The 19,107-nt window shown below is 44.9% G+C and overlaps 1 protein-coding gene across 1 annotated transcript in view; it reads right to left on the minus strand.

Moving 5' to 3' along the window:
• The window catches only part of LOC138365739 (hematopoietic prostaglandin D synthase-like), a 28,217-nt gene extending 21,375 nt beyond the window's left edge, over positions 1 to 6,842 (minus strand). Inside the window, exon 1 of the mRNA XM_069326218.1 lies at positions 6,693 to 6,842. Within this exon, the coding sequence (XP_069182319.1) occupies positions 6,693 to 6,825 (133 nt within the window). The 5' untranslated portion in view covers positions 6,826 to 6,842. The remainder of the gene's footprint in view (positions 1 to 6,692) is intronic.
• Between the last annotated feature and the right edge of the window lie 12,265 nt (positions 6,843 to 19,107).

Genomic DNA, 19,107 nt, shown 5'->3' on the forward strand with positions numbered 1-19,107 from the left:
CTCAGGAATCTGTACACCAATTGATTGACTGTTGAGGGGCAGGACCAAAGAGCCAAAGCTCAACCCCCGCAAGCACAAACAGGTGAGTACACATACAGCAAACACACTTACATATAAACAAACAAACGCACAAGAAAAATCAGGACGTTTTTTTTCCTCAGCCAGGGAAAATGATGGAGGGACATCACTACACACATGGACAGGGGAGAATGGTGGATACTACCTTTAAATGGCTCAACCAGACATTAGGGGGATTCGGCAGAGACCTGCATAAATGCAATTATTAATACAGATCCAAAGGAGTGAGTTAGAGGAAGCCAGAGAGAAGATAAAGGGACTCAGGGAAAATCAGAATTCAAACCAGTATAGGGTATGCAACCTCCTGGAAACAGGGAACGAAGCTGATGGAAGGCTCCTTCCAGGGGGGACTCTCTTTTGCAGAATACTGTAGAACAGCCCAAGTGCCAAGGCCGCTTTAGATGCAGCAGCTATGATAGCAGCTACCTCACAGGAAGCTGCAAAATGCACTGAACAAATGCTGGAAAGGAAACGAGCAATTATAGTTGTAGGAGTACAGGAACCAGAGGGATCCAAGCGGGAGGAGTGGAGAAGGAGGGACCGAACAACTATGACAGAGATCTTGGAGGGACTGGATATGGAAGATCCAAATGGCAACATAGAGAAGGTTTTCAGGCTGGGCATCAACAAGAAGGAAAGGAAACGATTGATAAAGGTAGTGCTCACGAACGAGGCAACAAAGGAGAAAATCCTATCCAGGAAGAGCAGACTTGTGAGGCTAGGGGGGGATACGAGGACGTCTTTCTGCAAATGGACATGACAAGGGAGGAGAGAAGGAAAGCTGCAGAAGCAAGAAGGAGATGCAGAGAAAGGGGTGGGGATATGGGAGCCACAGGACTCAGCTCAGTGTCTCAAGGAACCTCAGAAGGGAGTGGGAATCCCCCCACCAGCAGGCCAGCACCCCCAGGGAAGATTGTAACAGAAGCCTCCCACCAACAAACCCCTCAGCCATCCCCCACCAACCACCTGCACCTCCGCAGACAGTAAAGTCCCCCTTCAGACCATGCCCCCAAGTTCCCTGACAGCAGACCCCCCATGTTCCCCCCCCCCATACCCCTTTTCTTCTCCAACCCCTACCGCAGACCCTCGCTGTTCCTACACCTCATGCCCTTCCCTGTTTCTCCAACCTGTGCCCTTCCCAGTTTCCCCACCACAAGCTCTCCTCCCTACCCCACCCCCTCCCTCCCCTCCCCAACCCCTAACCTCCCTGTCAACCCACCCCAGTCTACTCTGCATACCCCAACCCGTGACAACCCACCACATGCCCCTCCAGGTCCCCCATCCCATGCCCCAACTAACCCCCAACCCTGGATCCCCTTAGCCACATCACGTCAGACCCCCCTATTCCCCCCTGTTCCAGATCCTCCCAGCCCCCCTCACACCCCAGACCCCCCAGGTTCTCCTTCCTAGGTTCACCCATCCCAGACATCCCTTGCCCCCCAACTCCAGTGGAATCAACAGAAACTGAGTATGGACAGAAGAAAGTCAGCTTGAAGGTCATGTACTCGAACATAGATGGGATTACAAACAAGGCCAGTGAACTTAGGGAAAGAACACAAGATGTAAACCCAGATGTAATTAGACTCACAGAAACAAAACTCTCAGAAATCATAACGAAGGGGGGGGGGGGTTTCACCAGGACTACACTGTAATAAGAAAAGAGAGGGAATGAAGGGGAGGAGGCGGAGTGGCTCTACTGATGAGAAAGGAATGGAGTTTCGAGGAGATGATTATTCCAGGCTGCGAAGGGTTCAGAGACTTCATCACAGGCACCATGACGATGGGAGGACCAAGAGTAGTAGTAGCAGTGATATATAACCCACCACCAAATGAAAGAAGACCCAGGCAAGAGTATGACAGAAACAACATAGCAGTTAACATTATCATTGAGAGAGTAGCCGCTGCTGCCTGTAGAAATCGATCCCATCTGCTCATCATGGGGGACTTTAATCATGGAAGGATAGACTGGGAAAAACAAAGAACCACATGGAGGTGAGGAAACATGGAGAGCGAAACTGCTGGAGGTGACGACTAGAAACTTTTTAAGTCAGCATGTCAAGGGTCTCACGAGAATGAGAGGCAATGATGAACCAGCAAGACTCGACTTAGTATTCACTCTGAACGATTCAAACATAAGGAAAATTGATCTTGAAGCCCCCGTGGGTATGAGTGATCACAGTGTACTGTTTTCTGAGTATCAGGTCGAAGAAGGGTTAATATACTCAAGGAAGGGATCAGAAAGCAAGAGGCCGGCATTCCGGAAGGGAAACTATGAAGAGATGAGAAAATTCCTAACTGAAATAGCTTGGGAAACAGAGCTCAGAGGAAAAACGGTTCAAGACATGATGGACTACATCACACAGAAGTGTATGGAGGCAGCAGACAAGTTCGTCCCAGTCCAAAAGGAAAAACACGAAATGGAGATGAGAAGCCCATGGTTTAATCAGAGTTGCAAGCTAGCAAAGCAGCTGAGTAAAAGGGCATGGAGAAACTATAGAAACAACAGAACACTAGAGAGCAGAGAAAGATACCAGAGCGCCAGGAATGAATACATCAGGGTGAGAAGAGAGGTAGAGAGGCAATATGAAAATGACTTAGCAAGCAGGGCAAAGAATCAACCCAAACTGCTGCATAGCCACATCAGGAGGAAAACAACAGTGAAGGAACAGGTAATGAAACTGAGGATAGGGGCAGAAAGATTCACTGCAAATGACAAGGAAGTGTGTGAGGAACTCAATAAGAAATTCCAGGAAGTCTTCACACCTGAGCAAGGAGAAGTCTCAGAGATAAGGAAGGGAACATCAACCCAGACACCACTAGAGGAGTTTGTGATTACCAGTGAGGAGGTGAGGAAGCACCTGCTAGATTTGGACGTGACAAAGGCTATAGGCCCGGATGGAATCTCACAATGGATTCTAAAGGAAGGAGCAGAAGCTCTGTGCCTACCACTCTCCATAGTGTACAAGAAGTCACTGGTAACAGGTGAACTGCCAAAAATTTGGAAGACGGCCAATGTGGTCCCAATATACAAGAAAGGTGATAGGCAGGAGGCACTGAGCTACAGGCCAGTGTCCCTAACTTGCATTCCATGCAAGATGATGGAAAAGATTGTGCGAAAAAAGCTAGTGGAACATCTGGAGCAAAGGAACTTTGTAACACAACATGAGCATGGGTTCAGAGATGGCAAATCATGCCTAACAGGAATAATTGAGTTTTATGACCAGGCAACAAAGATCAGGCAAGAGAGAGAGGGCTGGGCAGACTGCATATTTCTGGACTGCCAGAAAGCTTTTGACACAGTACCACATAAGAGACTAGTGCACAAACTAGAGATGCAGGCAGGAGTGAAAGGGAAGGTATTCCACTGGGTAAGAGAGTACCTAAGCAACAGGACACAGCGAGTCACCGTGAGGGGTGAGGTCTCGGAGTGGCGGGGAGTCACCAGTGGAGTCCCACAGGGATCAGTCCTTGGACCAATACTGTTTCTGATATATGTAAATGATCTCCCAGAAGGAATTGACTCCTTCCTCTCGATGTTTGCTGATGATGCAAAAATTATGAGGAGGATCAGGACAGAGGAGGATAGTATTAGGTTACAAGATGACCTAGACGAACTGAAGGAATGGTCCGACAAATGGCTACTAAAGTTCAACCCAAGTAAATGTAAGGTAATGAAACTAGGAGGAGGAACTAAGAGGCCAGTCACTGGATACCGAATGGGAGATGAAGTCCTTCACGAAACGGACAGAGAGAAAGATCTGGGAGTTGATATCACACCAAACCTGTCTCCCGAAGCCCACATCAAAAGAATAACATCAGTGGCCTATGCGAGGCTGGCTAACATCAGAACTGCTTTCAGAAACCTGAGTAAGGAATCCTTCAGAACCTTGTATACCACATATGTAAGGCCAATCCTGGAGTATGTGTCCCCCAGCATGGAGCCCGTATCTAGTCAAGCACAAGACGAAGCTGGAAAAAGTTCAGAGGTATGCCACTAGGCTAGTCCCAGAACTAAGAGGCATGAGATATGAGAACAGACTACGTAAACTGCACCTCACGTCGCTAGAAGACAGAAGAGCTAGGGGAGACATGATCACCACATACAAAATTCTCAGGGGAATTGACAGGGTGGACAAGGATGGATTATTTAACACGGGTGGCACACGCACAAGGGGACACAGGATGAAGCTGAGTACCCAAATGAGCCACAGAGAGTGTGGCACTCTGGACCCCCTCAAGAAGGAGTCTTAAGCTCCACACTATTTGACATACTTATGAACTCCATTGCAAATATTGAAATTCCGGAAGGAACACAACAAGTGGGGTATGCAGATGATGTCCTAATACAGGCCAAACCTTGGGAAAAATTAAACAGTCCATTGATCTCCTTGTAAGGAAATGTGTTGAACTTGGTTTCACTCTCTCTTCATAAACAAGACAAAAGCATAGTCTCATCACAAGCGCGGAGATAATGAAGAACTACAAGTTAATGATGTAAAACTTGAGTGGGTTGACTATTATCGGTGCCTTAGTGTCACTGTCGGCTCTAACAAGGGGAAGAAAGAGCACCTCAACCAATTTATAGTAACATGTAAAATTCGACTTAGGGCACTGAAAGCTGTGACCTGGAATGGCCATGGAGCATCTATTGCCGTTTTTTAAATGATGTACGAAATGTGTGCTCCTTCGTAAACTATGGCACACCAGTTTTGTGGACTCGTTCCCAAAGTGTGATGAACAAATTTGAAAGCAACCAAAAGGAAGCCATGACACTCATTCTTGAAGTCCCAAGAACTGCCAAAACATCTAATCTACGGGAGGAGTTCTCTCTCTCTCGACTGTTAAAAAGCACAATTAAGGAAATGAATGCGGAGCTTGCCATTAAGATAGCCAGAGATCCCCCTTACAAAGATATTGCCAAGAAAAAACTGAGTTCTTTGCTATTTAGAAGGAAACAGGAAAATAAAAAAACTGGCATCACAGATCAGTCTGCTGCCTCGAAGAACTTTACCTGTTTGAGCAAGCCCGTGAGCTTATGCTTGAGAGAGATTACCTCCCTGGGAGAATGACCCATGTAGGATTATCATCAATTAAATGATAACGAAAAAGTCTAACATGATACCAAAGGAAATGTGGCACAGGTATCTTAAGGGAATTTATAAAGAATTTATTAAGCCGGAAATGAATTAGATCTAATATACACTGATGGGTCATCTAATCCTGTAAATGGAATGGCTGGTGCCGCATACAATGTAAATAGGAATAATGTCTTCCAACGCAAAAACGAAGAAAAAGCTCGCATTGAGAACTATGCCTCTTCAATGCAAGCGAAGCTAACTGCCATTGTTATGGCGTTCGTATTTCTTGAACGAAGAACTAATGATGCAGTGATCTACACTGATACACAAGCAGCGCTACAGAGCCTTAGTAAAAACGGGCACAAAATTTTGCGATAGTCGCTGAAATCAAGAGAGTTGTGAGAGTACTAACCAATCAGGGAAAAGGCGTAGAATTTCTGTGGATTCCCTCCCATGTTGGAATCTGTGGAAATGAACGAGCAGATGTGCTGGCTGCTGTAGGCGCTAAAGGAGACCATATGGAATACTACATATTCAAGACTCTTCTACTAATTAGAGGTATTATCAGGCAATATCATCGTGACAAGGTAACTGAGGAAAGGAGTATAGAAGAACAAGTCAGTGAATCTGTACGCTGGAACAATATGGTTGCTGCTGGCAATTCCAATCTATTTGGACGAAGAGGAGGTGGCCACGGGAGAGAATCAGTAATATTAAGAACTCGTCTTGGATACAAATATCCGTGGAGATTCAGAATAGAAACAACAGTTGAGCAGAGCAGTTGCAGAATCTGTAGCGAGAGTGATGGACACCGCATTGACCACTACCTGAGAGAATGTGAACATCTAAGAGTCATTTGAAATATGGGTAGAATAATAAACCCCAGAAATATGGGTATAATAATAAACCCCACATTGTTTGAGTTAGAAAAACACTATTTGTCAAATATAGCAACTGTTCTAAGAGATTCCCCCCCTTTTGTACCAGCACAATAACGAAAGATTTTTAAAGGTTGACAATGTCAATCTTCTTGTTTGAGAAGCTGTTCACTTGAGATATTTAAGCTCGTGCCAGTCTTGGTTCAAGTGACAGGATGGACAACCCAACAAGTTTTCTTGCAGTTGGGGGGTATTGAACATGCTGCTATGACTGAATGTCCACTCACAGGATGAGTGCCTCTGCCCAATAAATTCGCCCCACAGGGAAAAATTTAAACTGTATACTTAATTCATGGATATTCTAGGATTGGGAAATGCATGTTCAGCTCTCGATATAACGTTTGACAATTCTCTAGATCATGCTCATTATCCAGAGTTATAGATCACAGGATATAGAAAGTGTCAATATCATTTTAAGGTAAATAAAAGGGTTGTGATACAGGGTTGAAATGAACATAATGAACTCAACATGAGTCTTATAGTACTGGAACATCTAACTTTTCAGATATTTAATTCAACTTTTTGTTGGATATATTTTGTTTGTCATAGTTCAGTTAAATGCTGCTAAACTAATGACAAATACTAAATTAAAACTTACTTTTCTTCCTCTCCGGCCAGTCCTCCTTCTCGATGCGCTCGTCAGTGAAGGGGATGCCGCCATAGGCGAAGTTCCACCTGACCAGCTCGGCGCGGCCCGCGGTGTTGAAGTAGACCAGTTTGTACTCTGGCATGGTGGTGTTGTTGTGGTCCTGTTAACGGGAGAGAACAACAGTTGAGGGTCTGTACGTCAGCCCGTGGTGGTTGTGGGTGGGGGGGGGGGGGGGGGGGTGCACGTCAGCCCGTGGTGGTTGTGGGGGGGGGGGGGGTGCACGTCAGACCGTGGTGGTTGTGGGTGGGGGGGGGTCTGCACGTCAGCCCGTGGTGGTTGTGGGTGGGGGGGGTCTGCACGTCAGCCCGTGGTGGTTGTGGGTGGGGGGGGTCTGCACGTCAGCCCATGGTGGTTGTGGGTGGGGGGGGTGTGCACGTCAGCCCATGGTGGTTGTGGGTGGAGGGGTCTGCACGTCAGCCCGTGGTGGTTGTGGGTGGGGGGGGGTGTGCACGTCAGCCCATGGTGGTTGTGGGTGGGGGGGGGTTGTGTGCACGTCAGCCCGTGGTGGTTGTGGGTGGGGGGGTGTGCACGTCAGCCCATGGTGGTTGTGGGTGGGGGGGTGTGCACGTCAGCCCGTGGTGGTTGTGGGGGGGGTGTGCACGTCAGACCATGGTGGTTGTGGGTGGGGGGGGGGTCTGCACGTCAGCCCGTGGTGGTTGTGGGGGGGGGTTGTGCACGTCAGCCCGTGGTGGTTGTGGGTGGGGGGGGTGCACGTCAGCCCGTGGTGGTTGTGGGTGGGGGGGGGGGGTGTGCACGTCAGCCCATGGTGGTTGTGGGTGGGGGGGTGTACGTCAGCCCGTGGTGGTTGTGGGTGGGGGGGGGGTGTGCACGTCAGCCCATGGTGGTTGTGGGTGGGGGGGGGGGTTGTGTGCACGTCAGCCCGTGGTGGTTGTGGGTGGGGGGGGTCTGCACGTCAGCCCGTGGTGGTTGTGGGGGGGGGGGGGTGTGCACGTCAGCCCGTGGTGGTTGTGGGGGGGGGTGTGCACGTCAGCCCGTGGTGGTTGTGGGTGGGGGGGTCTGCACGTCAGCCCGTGGTGATTGTGGGTGGGGGGGGGTCTGCACGTCAGCCCATGGTGGTTGTGGGTTGGGGGGGTTGTGTGCACGTCAGCCCGTGGTGGTTGTGGGGGGGGGGGGTGTGCACGTCAGACCGTGGTGGTTGTGGGTGGGGGGGGGGGTGTGCACGTCAGACCGTGGTGGTTGTGGGTGGGGGGGGGGGTGTGCACGTCAGACCGTGGTGGTTGTGGGTGGGGGGGGGGGGGGTCTGCACGTCAGCCCGTGGTGGTTGTGGGTGGGGGGGGGTGTGCACGTCAGACCGTGGTGGTTGTGGGTGGGGGGGGGGTGTGCACGTCAGACCGTGGTGGTTGTGGGTGGGGGGGGGTGTGCACGTCAGACCGTGGTGGTTGTGGGTGGGGGGGGGGGGTGTGCACGTCAGACCGTGGTGGTTGTGGGTGGGGGGGGGTGTGCACGTCAGACCGTGGTGGTTGTGGGTGGGGGGGGGTGTGCACGTCAGACCGTGGTGGTTGTGGGTGGGGGGGGTGTGCACGTCAGCTCGTGGTGGTTGTGGGTGGGGGGGGTCTGCACGTCAGCCCGTGGTGGTTGTGGGCGCGGGGGGGGGGGTGTGTGCACGTCAGCCCGTGGTGGTTGTGGGTGGGGGGGGTGCACATCAGCCCGTGGTTGTGGGGGGGGGTTGTGTGCACGTCAGCCCGTGGTTGTTGTGGGCGCGGGGGGGGGGGTGTGTGCACATCAGCCCGTGGTTGTGGGGGGGGTGTGTGCACGTCAGCCCGTGGTTGTTGTGGGCGCGGGGGGGGGTGTGTGCACGTCAGCCCGTGGTGGTTGTGGGCGCGGGGGGGGTGCACGTCAGCCCGTGATGGTTGTGGGGTGATGTGCACGTCAGCCAGTGGTGATGTGCACATCAGCCCGTGGTGGTGTGCAGGTTTGAGGGAGCCGGTCGGCCGAACGGACAGCACGCTGGACTTGTGTTCCTGTGGTCCCGGGTTCGATCCAGGGCGCCGGCGAGAAACAATGGGCAGAGTTTCTTCCACCCTATGCCCCTGTTACCTAGTATTCATTTGCCTTGTTCGGGTTGAAGGTAGACACAGTAGTCGCTTCTGTATATTTATTGAGTGAGGCAAACAGGTGTATAACTAGCCAGCCGAGGTCCACCTACTCTGAGTCTGTGAGGAGAACTGAGGCTGCTGGGAGCAATGGCTGATGCTCCTCTGTCTGGCATGACGTCAGAGGCCTACTTGCCTGTGATTGGTTACATTTCAACTGCCATAGAATTTGAGTATAACACCGCTCGGACACGCTACCAAGTCGACGTCCCTTGTCGACAAGCTCTGGCTAGCTATATAGTTACAATGATACTGAAGGACCTCGGTGGCATTCAATAATGGCTTACATGTGAATTTTGCATAATAAAACATTGAAAGAAGATCAGGTGTGCGTAATACAAACAACTCGGCATATATGCACTAAAAAAAAATTCATCATAATAGGTGAAAATCATGGTAACAATGCTTTGATTAAACCAGAGTATTAAGAACATGTGTATGTCTACAGATCAGATATGAACAATACAACTCAAGGTATTGCCTAAACAAAATTATTAACATGTGTCAATGGCATGTGCTTGAAAACCATACAAAATTAAACAATTATTACATTAATGGAACAAAGTTCTGACCTAACAACCACAAATGAATTTCAAGATAGATAATGATTTTTTTTCTTTTTTTTCTTTGACACTGAAATATACAATATATTTACAAGACTAATGTGCCATATATTTACAAGCTATATACAAGACCTGGAACAAGAAGACTAACATCTGCGTGATAGCAGTCAGGATTCACTGGCCACAATGTGGTTGCTAGAACAATAATAACTCTTATGACAAGCACTGTAAAAATACAAATGGTAGTAGACTTAACAATGGCATCTAATTTATATCAAAATAAAGTTGAGAAACATCATACTATATTTATATGTATTGGTAATAATAAGACACATGTGGTAGAAATACTGCAAATGAGTTTTTTTTTTCCAAAACAAACAGAATAACTGCAGAGTGCACTCAATTATAAATTCTGCGGATATCTACACCTAGCTCATCCAGAGCACTATACAACTCTGGCTCTGACTGAAGGTCTGGAACAGATGAAACTTCATGTGACAAACTATCATCTTGAGAGATATCCTCGTTAACATCTAGCCAATGGACATGTGGTGAGTGCACGGTTGAAACGAGAGGTCTAGATCTAAGATTATAAGTGCTAGTATGGGGTTGCTGAACATCAAGTGGTCTGTCAACCACAGAAGGTGGTGTCCCAATAGGAGGATCTGTCTGGGTAAGTTCATTGTCATCTTCCTCATCAGTCTCGTCAACAGTCATTTTAGCTAACTTCATGTGGTCTAAATGTTCATTTATATACTCTCCTGTTAACAAGTTCTTAAGTCTGTATTTGTTACCTTTAATAAGCTCGATTACCTTATATGGACCCAAAAATTTCTTAGTTAACTTATACATAGGACCAGACCTGTGTTGGTTAAGTATCATTACTACAGATCCAATAGTTATTTTACTGGGTTTAGTTCGTGCATTCCTTGCTAGAGTGAACTCGGCTGTAGCTTTGGACAGTTGTTCACGTTGTTCTTGAATACTAATTGCATCTGTCTACGCTTCACCTGAACAAAATCATCTACGTTATATAAGGGAGTAGGAGGTACGTTAATCAATTCATTAGGGAGGATCTTATCTGTACCATAAAGAATAGCGTGAGGTGTGTCACCTGTAGAAACATTAATTGAAGAATTTATAGCACACTGAATTAAGGGTATAAAATCATCCCAATTGTTGTTATCAAAATTCAACGTGACTCTCAAGGCATCTAACACTTTCCTGTTAGTACGTTCGGCTAGTCCATTACTTGCTGGATTATAAGGCATGATGCTACATTTTTTGATGTTATATAAATCACACAAGCTAGTTAAAATACTATTACTGAATTCTGGACCATTATCTGAAAGGATTACTTTAGGCATACTATATCTACAAATTATTTGGTCATGGAATGCACTGGCTATAGTTTCTGCTGTTTTGTTCGGGATAGGAACTAGTTCGCAAAACCGTGACAAATTATCGACCATTACAAGCAAATGTTTGTTCCCTTTCTCTGTTTCCGCAAAATTTGTCAATAAATCCATCGATATTCGTTCCCAAGGAGCTTTAGTTGCTGGGTACACCTGAATTGGATTAGGTCCTGAAACATGTCCTTTGTGCTGTAAACAAGTTAAAAATCTGTCAACATAATGAGCAATCTCCTTAGCCATTTTTGGCCAAAAATACTTCAATTGACCTTGTTGGAGTGTACGATCCTTTCCTGGATGTGCACTTGCAGGAGCATCATGGATAATTTTTAACACAGTTGGTACCAAGACAGCTGGAACAACTAACTGACAACATTTCCTCGGGGCTGTCCCTAGCTTTACTACTCTACACAGTAAATTGTCCAACATAACTAGTTCTTTCAATGGTACTGGCGGTTTATGAATCGGGCGAGTGTCTTGCTTAGTCAAAAATTTAATGACGGGTGCCCATATGGGGTCTTGTCTTTGTTCCGTTTCTACTACTGTAGCATCTAATGCTGGGTAATTTAACTGAATCGCAGCTACGTGTCGAGAAAACGCATCGGCTACAACATTTTGCTTCCCTGGAATATATCCAAATGTGGGATTGAATTCTTGAATTGTGAGCAAATATCTCGCAAACTTTCCAACTGGATTCTTATTTTTGAACAAGGGAATTAATGGTTGGTGATCTGTAAGAACATGAACTGGGTAATTATAAATTGTATCCTTGAAATGTTTAAGTGCCCAGACAACTGCCAAGGCTTCTCGTTCTGTTGCGCTATAATTTTTCTCTTCTTTAGATAATGTGCGGCTAGCATAAGCTATTGCGTGATCTCTGTGACCTTCTGTTTGAAGTAATGCAGCACCTAGACCTATGTCACTAGCATCTGTAACCAACGTAAAAGGTTTAGAAAAATCTGGGTACCTAAGGACAGGTGACGAAATCAAGGCTGCTTTGAGTTTTTTGAATGACTGATCCTGGGCCTCTTCCCAAACAAAGGGTTCATCTTTTCTTTGCAACTTGTAAAGCGGAGCGGCTATAATAGAGAATCCAGCAATAAACGAACGATAAAATCCTACAAGACCTGTGAACTGTCTTACGGCTTCTGCGGTACGAGGTGTTGGAAAATCACGGGCAGCAATAATTTTTTATTCATTCAATGTAATACCTCAAGGTGTAACTGTATGACCTAGGAAATTAATCTTCTGCTTTAAAAATGAACATTTTGCAAGCATTATATAAAGATTTCTCACATAATTTGTAGGTTGTGTGGGATCTGTGTTCTATTCCACATTCCATAACATGGCATTTATTCACATTAAATTTCATTTGCCAAGTGGTGCTCCATATACTTATTTTGTCCAGGTCTTCTTGAAGGGCATGACAATCATCTAAATTTCTTATCCATCCCATTATCTTAGCATCATCAGCAAACATGTTTATATAATTCTGTATTCCAACTGGTAGATCATTTATGTAGACAATGAACATTTCTGGTGCATGTACTGTGGTACTCCACTTGTGACACTTCTCCAGTCCGATTGCCTCTGATTACTGCCCTCATTTTTCTATCAGTCAGAAAATTTTTCATCCATGTTAGAAGCTTACCTGTCACCCATCCAAAATTTTCTAGTTTCCAGAACAACCTCTTATGTGGAACTCTGTCGAAAGCCTTTTTTATGTCTAGATAGATGCAGTCAACCCAACTACCTTTTTCCTTTAAAATCTCTGTGGCTCAATCATAGAAACTGAGTAAATTCGATACACAGGATCTTCCAGATCGAAAACAATACTGTCTGTGTGATATCATATAATTTCTCTCCAGGTGTTCTACCCATTTAGTTTTTATTATTTTTTTTTCAATCTTTTCACTGTTACACTTGTCAATGATTCAGGTCTATAACTGAGAGAGGTGGGGTCTTCCCTGTTGCCACTTTTGTAGATTGGAACTATGTTAGCCTTTTCCACATGTTTGCTATGACTCCTGTACACAGGGATGCCTGAAAGATCAGGCGAAGTGGAAGGCTGAGCTCAGATGCACATTCTCTCAGAACCCATGGTGAAACTCCATCTGGACCAACTGCTTTGTTCTTACTTAGCTCCTTTAGCATATTTTCCACTTCATCTGTAGACACCTCTATACGCTCTATGATGTTCTCAGAAATTCTTATTGTGTCTGGTTCTCTTAAGATTTCATTTTGTATAAACACACTTTGGAACTTTTGGTTTAATGTTTCACACATTGCATTATCATTTTCTGTGAATCTGTTTCCTATTTTCAACCTCTGGATATTATCCTTTACCTGCAATTTGTTGTTTATGAATTTGTAGAATAGGCCCAGTTCTGTTTTACATTTATCCATTATCCCTTTTTAAAAATTTCTTTCTGCCTCTTCCCTTACTGCTGTATAGTTGTTTCTCGCATCTTTGTATCGCTGGTATGATTGGGGGTTTGGCTACTTTCTATATTGATACCTGCTTGATGGGGTTCTGCTCTTCTACTCCCCAAGCCCGGCCCGAGGCCAGGCTCGACTTGTGAGAGTTTGGTCCACCAGGCTGTTGCTTGGAGCGGCCCACAGGGCCACATACCCACCACATCCCGGCTGATCCGGAACTTCTCTTAGAAAACAGTCCAGTTTTCTCCTGAAGATGTCCACGGTTGTTCCGGCAATATTTCTTATAGTCGCTGGGAGGACGTTGAACAACCGCGGACCTCTGATGTTTATACAGTGCTCTCTGATTGTGCCTGTGGCACCTCTGCTCTTCACTGGTTCAATCTTGCATTTTTTTCCATATTGTTCACTCCAGTACGTTGTTATTTTACTGTGTAGATTTGGGACCTGGCCCTCCAGTATCTTCCATGTGTATATTATTTGGTATCTCTCTCGTCTCCTTTCTAGAGAGTACATTTGGAGAGCTTTGAGATGATCTCAATAATTTAGGTGTTTTATCTCGTCTATGCGTGCCGTATATGTTCTCTGTATTCCCTCTATTTCAGCAATCTCTCCTGCTCTGAAGGAGGAAGTGAATACTGAGCAGTACTCGAGACGGGACAACATAAGTGACTTGAAGAGTACAACCATTGTGATGGGATCCCTGGATTTGAAAGTTCTCATAATCCATCCGATCATTTTTCTGGCCGACGCAATATTTGCTTGGTTATGCTCCCTAAACATTAGATCGTCGGACATCATTATTCCCAAATCCTTGACATGCTGTTTTTCTACTATGGGAAGATTTGATTGTGTTTTGTACCCTGTATTATGTTTCAGATCCTCATTTTTGCCATACCTAAAATTTATCACTGTTAAACATCATGTTATTTTCTGCTGCCCAATCGAAAACTTTGTTGACATCTGCTTGTAGTTTTTCAATGTCTTTCATTCCATTTTTGTGTCTTTTGGTCTGTGGCCCTCTCTCAATTTCTGTTGAACCAATCCTGTTTTCTGGCCCTGCATCTCTGTTTTGGTATGAATGTTTGTGTGCCTTCATTGTATATTTTGAAAAATTTGGCATACATTTAATTTACTTCCCTGTCTAGCAACAAGTCTGCCTAATTACTTATTAAAAAAATTTTGAAGTTCCCCCATAGTGACGTCTCTCTCTCTTGAAATCAAGTTTATCAACTGTTTCAATGTCCCCATTTTCTGTGTGTGTGTGTGTTTGGAGGCTAAGCTTGCTGATACCATGTGTGTGTGTGTTTGGAGGCTAAGCTTGCTGATACCATGTGTGTGTGTGTGTGTGTTTGGAGGCTAAGCTTGCTGATACCATGTGTGTGTGTGTGTGTTTGGAGGCTAAGTTTGCTGACACCATGTGTGTGTGTGTGTGTGTGTTTGGAGGCTAAGTTTGCTGACACCATGTGTGTGTGTTTGGAGGCTAAGCTTGCTGATACCGTTTGTGTGTGTGTGTGTGTTTGGAGGCTAAGCTTGCTGATACCGTTTGTGTGTGTGTGTGTGTTTAGAGGCTAAGCTTGCTGATACCATGTGTGTGTGTATTTGGAGGCTAAGCTTGCTGATACCATGTGTGTGTGTGTGTGTGTTTGGAGGCTAAGCTTGCTGATACCATGTGTGTGTGTGTGTGTGTTTGGAGGCTAAGCTTGCTGATACCATGTGTGTGTGTATTTGGAGGCTACGCTTGCTGATACCATGTGTGTGTGTGTGTGTTTGGAGGCTAAGTTTGCTGACACCATGTGTGTGTGTGTGTATTTGGAGGCTACGCTTGCTGATACCATGTGTGTGTGTGTTTGGAGGCTAAGCTTGCTGATTCCATGTGTGTGTGTGTGTGTGTGTTTGGAGGCTAAGCTTGCTGATACCGTTTGTGTGTGTGTGTGTTTAGAGGCTAAGCTTGCTGATACCATGTGTGTGTGTATTTGGAGGCTAAGCTTGCTGATACCATGTGTGTGTGTGTGTGTGTTTGGAGGCTAAGCTTGCTGATACCATGTGTGTGTGTATTTGGAGGCTACGCTTGCTGATACCATGTGTGTGTGTGTGTGTGTGTTTGGAGGCTAAGTTTGCTGACACCATGTGTGTGTGTGTATTTGGAGGCTACGCTTGCTGATACCATGTGTGTGTGTGTGTTTGGAGGCTAAGCTTGCTGATTCCATCTGTATGTGTGTGTTTGGAGGCTAAGTTTGCTGATACCATGTGTGTGTGTGTGTTTGGAGGCTAAGCTTGCTGATACCATGTGTGTGTGTGTGTTTGGAGGCTAAGCTTGTTGATACCGTGTGTGTGTGTGTGTGTGTGTGTGTTTGGAGGCTAAGCTTGCTGATACCGTGTGTGTGTGTGTGTGTGTGTTTGGAGTCTAAGCTTGCTGATACCATGTGTGTGTGTGTGTGTTTGGAGGCTAAGCTTGCTGATACCGTGTGTGTGTGTGTGTGTGTTTGGAGGCTAAGTTTGCTGACACCATGTGTGTGTGTGTGTGTTTGGAGGCTAAGCGTGCTTATACCATGTGTGTGTGTGTGTTTGGAGATTAAGCTTGCTGATACCATGTGTGTGTGTGTGTGTTTGGAGGCTAAGCTTGCTGATACCATGTGTGTGTGTGTGTTTGGAGGCTAAGTTTGCTGACACCGTATGTGTACTCACCTATTTTTACTCACCTGTTTAAATAATAATAGGGGTGTGTACCACCTCTGGTGCAATTGTAGGGACCCACAGCCTTGAAGAAAATAAAGAGTATTCAGAGAAGACCTTGTGGATTCTCACTGAACACTAATCTTTTCTTCTCCTATCACCCCTCTTATTTTGTTTTATGCTGTATTCTATTATATATCATATAAATACATAGCCAAATGGCAATATTTATTTTGTCTATACAAAAAGAAGACATCCACTTTATTTTTTTTCTCTCCTTTGTTTCTATGTGGATTTTGTTGTGACTAATGATTCTCCTCCTTTCCCATCAACAGGTCTTCCTCACTGGGCCTGCTCGGCTTTTGTGTTACTGTGAGGGTGCCATCATCGTTTACCCTTCAAGACTGACTCATGCTGGCATTGCATTTGTGGACTTCCCTTCACAGTAAACAGTCCTTCTCCATATGGTGATTGTCCAGGGCAAGCAGGGTGTGACTGCCATCTTGGAGAAGCAGGGTCTTTTAATATGAAGAATCTTCCGTCTTCTCTACTTACGCCAGCTTGTGCCAGCCTTGCATTCTTGTTACTTCATGGCCCTTGGGCCATTTTTATTTATTTTACATAATAAATTTTTTTATTAATACCCGTGTTTCACAAGAGATCCTTAACATTTTTAGCACCAATTGTATTGACTAATGTACGTCTTGTAACCTTTAAGACAAAAATAGACAAGACATAGATAAATGAGTGAATAATACTGAGTGACTAGGTTAGGGCGAGGAACATAGTACAGTGTCTGACTTTGGAAGAATGCCTACTGTTTTAGAAACCTTATTGCCATGATCATAATCGTATGGGTTAAAAAGCATTTGTTGTCACTCCTACACTGTGGCTTGTTGAGCTTTAAACCTTTGCTCCTTGTTCGTGTTACATCTGACCTTTTGAAGAAATTGTATGAATCAATATCCTCCAAATTGTTCAGTATTTTAAAGGTTTCGCTCTATTACTCTCTCATTTGCATATATCTAAGCATATAGATTAGATATAGATTTAGATTAGATTTTTTATTCAGGTAAAAGTACATACATTGCAGATGAGTTACAAAGGGAAAGACAATGACTAGAGTTCACTAGCTCTATTGGAAGAGAAACGTATGCAAGACAAGTGTGGGCAAAAATTAAGGTAGCTAAGGGGAGCAGAGCCTGGCCTGCGGCTCACAACGACCCCCAGGGTAAGGCTGAAGAACTAATACACAAGTGGAGTGATGCAGCATCATCCTCCTCCCTCCCTGCAGAAGTAAGCAGGGAACAGCTCCTCCGACATAATGACAGAAGGATTAGGATAACAAGAGCACAATCTAGTGATGACGAGTATGAGGAACCAATCACAGCCAAGGAAGTAAAGGGGGCTATGAAAAGGGTAAAAGTACAGCACCTGGTGAAGATGGCATCACCTACGACATACTCAATGCACTGTGTGAAGTGTCTGGCAATCCACTACTCCACCTGTTTAACAAGTCATTCCTATGTGGAGTGTTGCCCACACAATGGAAACATGCAATAATGGTCCCAATACCGAAACCCAATGACCCTGGCAATTACAGACCTATCAGTCTCATGTAATGCACTTGGAAGATGCTTGAAAGGATCATCCTAAACCGACTATTACACAAAATAGGCAGGTTAGGGGAGGGGTCAATGGATTTGTTAAAGGACGGAGCACAGCAAACTATAGTTAATTACCTTGCTAATTATACAGCTAAGTACTCCCAATAAACTCGCTCCTCGGGGCAAAATTTTAAAATTTAAAATACAATACCTAAAGCCACTAATACGCATAGCGTTTCGGACAAATATATACGAAGTAAAACCCAAACAAAGAACTGACTCCGTAGGACCCATAAAAGATGAGACTAACAATTTTAAGTTGTATCATAAAAGGGCGGCAAACACTCTCAATGAATACCTAACATCAGTGTTCACACTAGAAAGCTTGAATGACATCCCATCACCAACACAAATGTTTGTCGGAGGTAAGGAGAATGAATTAAGAGAAATACCAATTACACGCGACACAATCAGGAAGAGCATTGACAAACTAAAAGACTCAGAAGCCCAAAGTGTAAATGGATTTAAGTCCCAAGTCGTAAAGGAACTGGCAAATTAATTGGGTGGTTGTAGGTAGGAGCTGCCTCGTATGGGCCGGTGGGCCTTCTGCAGTTGCCTTTGTTCTTGTGTTCTTGTGTTCTTATGTTGAGTAGCAACATTTGCAAATTTGCAGATGATACAAAAATAGGCAGGGAAATTACCACGGAAGAAGACTCACTATCACTTCAAGTTGATCTAAATAGGGTTTTGAAATGGTCAAAAGATTGATAGATGCAGTTTAATGCTGATAAATGTAAAGTTTTGAGACTAGGTAATGATGATAGTTACAAGATACGAGCTAGATGGTGTTGAGATTGCGAAGTCGGATTGTGAAATGGATCTGGGAGTTATGATTAGTAAGAATTTAAAACAAAAGGATCAATGCATAAATGCTCGTAATAAGGCAAATAGGACACTGGGATTTATTAATCGAAGCGTTAGTAACAAGACACCTGGTGTGGTTCTTAAGCTATATCTTGCTCTGGTTAGGCCCCATTTACATTATGCAGTTCAGTTTTGGTCGCCATATTATAGAATGGATATAAATTCACTTGAACGTGTATAGAGTAGGATGACTAAGTTAATTCCCAAAAATAGAAATCTTTTATATGAAGAAAGATTAACAAACCTTAAATTGCATTCACTGGAAAAGCGAAGAGTTAGGGGTGATATGATACAGGTTTACAAGTGGATGAATGGACATAACAAAAGGGATATTAGTAGGGTATTAAAACTATCAACACAAGACAGAACACAAAACAATGGGTATAAATTGGATAAGTTTAGATTTAGGAAAGACTTGGGTAAATACTGGTTTGGCAACAGGGTTGTTGATTTGTGGAACCAATTACCGCGTAACGTGGTGGAGGTGGGGTCCCTCGATTGTTTCAAGCGTGGGTTGGACATGTATATGAGTGGGTTTGGGTGGTTATAGAATAGGAGCTGCCTCGTATGGGCCAATAGGCCTTCTGCAGCTACCTTTATTCTTATGCTCTCAATTCACTATGCTTGCCAGT

The sequence above is a fragment of the Procambarus clarkii genome, chromosome 17 (assembly GCF_040958095.1).
Source record: "Procambarus clarkii isolate CNS0578487 chromosome 17, FALCON_Pclarkii_2.0, whole genome shotgun sequence".
NCBI lineage: Eukaryota > Metazoa > Arthropoda > Malacostraca > Decapoda > Cambaridae > Procambarus > Procambarus clarkii.